The sequence below is a fragment of the Cariama cristata genome, unplaced genomic scaffold (genome assembly GCF_000690535.1).
Source record: "Cariama cristata isolate BGI_N322 unplaced genomic scaffold, ASM69053v1 scaffold14597, whole genome shotgun sequence".
Lineage (NCBI taxonomy): Eukaryota > Metazoa > Chordata > Aves > Cariamiformes > Cariamidae > Cariama > Cariama cristata.
The window spans coordinates 56-2313 of NW_009626182.1; the positions used below are offsets into that span (position 1 = coordinate 56).

A 2258-nucleotide genomic window follows, 5' to 3' on the forward strand; every position below is an offset into this window, starting at 1 on the left:
GCCTCTACCAGGGTCATAAATCCCTATATCCACTAACACCCTGAGGGGGCAAAGTCTCACCATGTCTGTGCAGGTTAATTCACGATGCAACAGAGACAAAGCAACCGATTTTTTTCCATTTTCCTCTTTAAATTGCTCTAAGAGTAAAGCCAAGGTCTCCATGGGACACCATCGAGATCGCAACCATCATGAAAACAAAGCTCCTCGACTGCATCGCAAACAACACTTCAGCTAATTAAAAGCCAACTCATTGAAATATCTAATTGACTTTTCTGTGCAGCGTTTGCTCCAAAAAAAAAAAAACGAACTAGCCTTTCTAGAAGGCACAGGTGGGCTCTGGATCAGGTCCTGCTGCTCTGCACCTTCGGTAGCCTCAGAGGGGAAACCACTGCACTTGGGTGATGATGGTTTCCAGGATCTGTCGCTCTCAGGCTCCTGGGTGCCCAGTGGGTTATACTGGAATTTAAGCAACAATAAAAGAAACACAAACCATCAGTCCTGGGTCTTGTAAAAGATTTGGAGCAGCCAACCTGCCCTGGGGCTGACTGATGGAAAGCCACCGCTCTGCCTCGTCTTCCTCACCTTCTGGGTGCGAGTGGCCTGGCACGGACCCCTGCCCGGCCCTCATGGGGACAGAGTATTGCCTCTGCTTTGCATTTCTTTTCTTATGTTGCATCACATGCCTTGGAAAGCTTTGTTATCCCCTCTGGAGGAACTGGGGAGAGGATTTAACTTCTCCGTTTCCAACCCCTCTCCCTGTCAACTCCCCACCAAGCAACGTCCCGCTCCGTTTTAACACCAGTGCTGTCGGTCGTACTGCGCAAGCTGAGTTTTATTGGTCACAGTGAAAACCCAGCAAAAGCAAGGTCCCTTCTCAACCAAACCCCTCAGCGGCCGGCGACACGCGGTTTCTATAGATTTAAGGTCTCTGGCTGTGCACAGCGATGCAGTGAAGCGAGGTGGTGGCAGGAGGGGAGCAGCATGAGATACCTCGATGCAGCTTCTTGCTGCTCCGTAAATTCTCCGAAGAGTTGATCTAAAGAGATCATTTCCAGCGTACTGGCCATGTTTGTATTTATTTTTTTTCTCCTCACTCCAAGAGCAAACCCCGGGGCATCAGGTATTCCAGCCCCTTGTGCTTTTTTCAAGGTTCGAAGCGTATTTGAAAGTCGCATCCTCTCTTCAAATGGAAGCAGGGAGCAAGGTAATTCCTGCAAAGCAACCAACCCCATTCAAAATGAAAATAAAAAAAATAAAAACAAGAGAGGGGGAAAGAAACCTCCCTCTTTTCCAAAGGGAAAAAAAAAAAAAAAAGGAAGATAAATCCAAACCAACCCCCCTGCGCCCCAGGGCTGGTAGAAGGTGTCCGGATCCCAAAGTACGTTGTGTTGGTGCGAAAAGCCCAGTGACCTCCAGCCGCCGTCAGCAGCCTGACCGCCCCATCCCGTGCTCGCCAGGGCATTCCCCGGGCATGGGTTCCTTGGCGTTGGCTCTTTGCCCCGTCCCTCCCACTGCAGAAAGGCCAGCAGTACTCGGTCCGAACTCGGCGACGCTCTGGGCACTTGATTTTTCATCCTGCCGAAGATGTGTTTCCCCTTTAGACGTTGCGGGTTTTGCTTTTTAAATTCACAGTCTGATCCAAAAAAGAGAGAGATAGAAAGAGAGAAAGAGAGAGAGTGGATGAAGTAGAGGAGGAGGGAGAGTTTGGAGCGGGGAGGGAGGGAGCGTGAGGCACGCCAGGCTCTTCTTCTACGCGTAAAACTCCTCCTGCTTGTCGGGCTTCTGGTACGTCACGTTGGCTTGTTTGGGCTCCTCCAGCGTGTAACTGCCCTCGTCCTTCTTCTTCATCCGGTAGATGAGCAGCATGACCAGGAAGGCAGCGAAGAGGGCTCCCACCACGCCGCCCACGATCACCGCTGCAACACAGAAAAGTGGCCCAGTCGTCAGTGCTGCCCCGCAGCCCCAGCCTGCTTTTCAGCACAAATAATTTTAGGGGGATCATTTTGGATTCCAGCTTGGGTTTGTGCTTTACAAGTTTGCAAGTAATTTTTCTCCTGAAATCTACAGTGAAGAGAACTGAAAATGGAGGTGAGAGACTAATGCAATTGTGTGATTCAAGGAGCTTCAACAAGGTCCCAAGCGCAGCGATGCTGAAGGGTGGGTAGGACCCAAGGGCACCTACTTAAGGGCAACGAAGGTGGTGAAGGGTCGGGAGGGTAAGGCTTATGAGGAGTGGCTGGGGGGGCTGGGGGGGGTTG

The 2258-nt window shown here is 51.1% G+C and overlaps 1 protein-coding gene across 1 annotated transcript in view; it reads right to left on the reverse strand.

Annotated features, from left to right (window-relative positions):
* Nucleotides 1-1699: 1699 nt before the first annotated feature.
* Nucleotides 1700-2258, reverse strand: part of SDC3 (syndecan 3) — a gene marked incomplete at its 5' end in the record, with an annotated part of 4724 nt that continues 4165 nt past the window's right edge. The window contains one exon of the mRNA XM_009703924.1: nucleotides 1700-1916. Coding sequence (XP_009702226.1) covers nucleotides 1750-1916 — 167 coding nt within the window. The remainder of the gene's footprint in view (nucleotides 1917-2258) is intronic.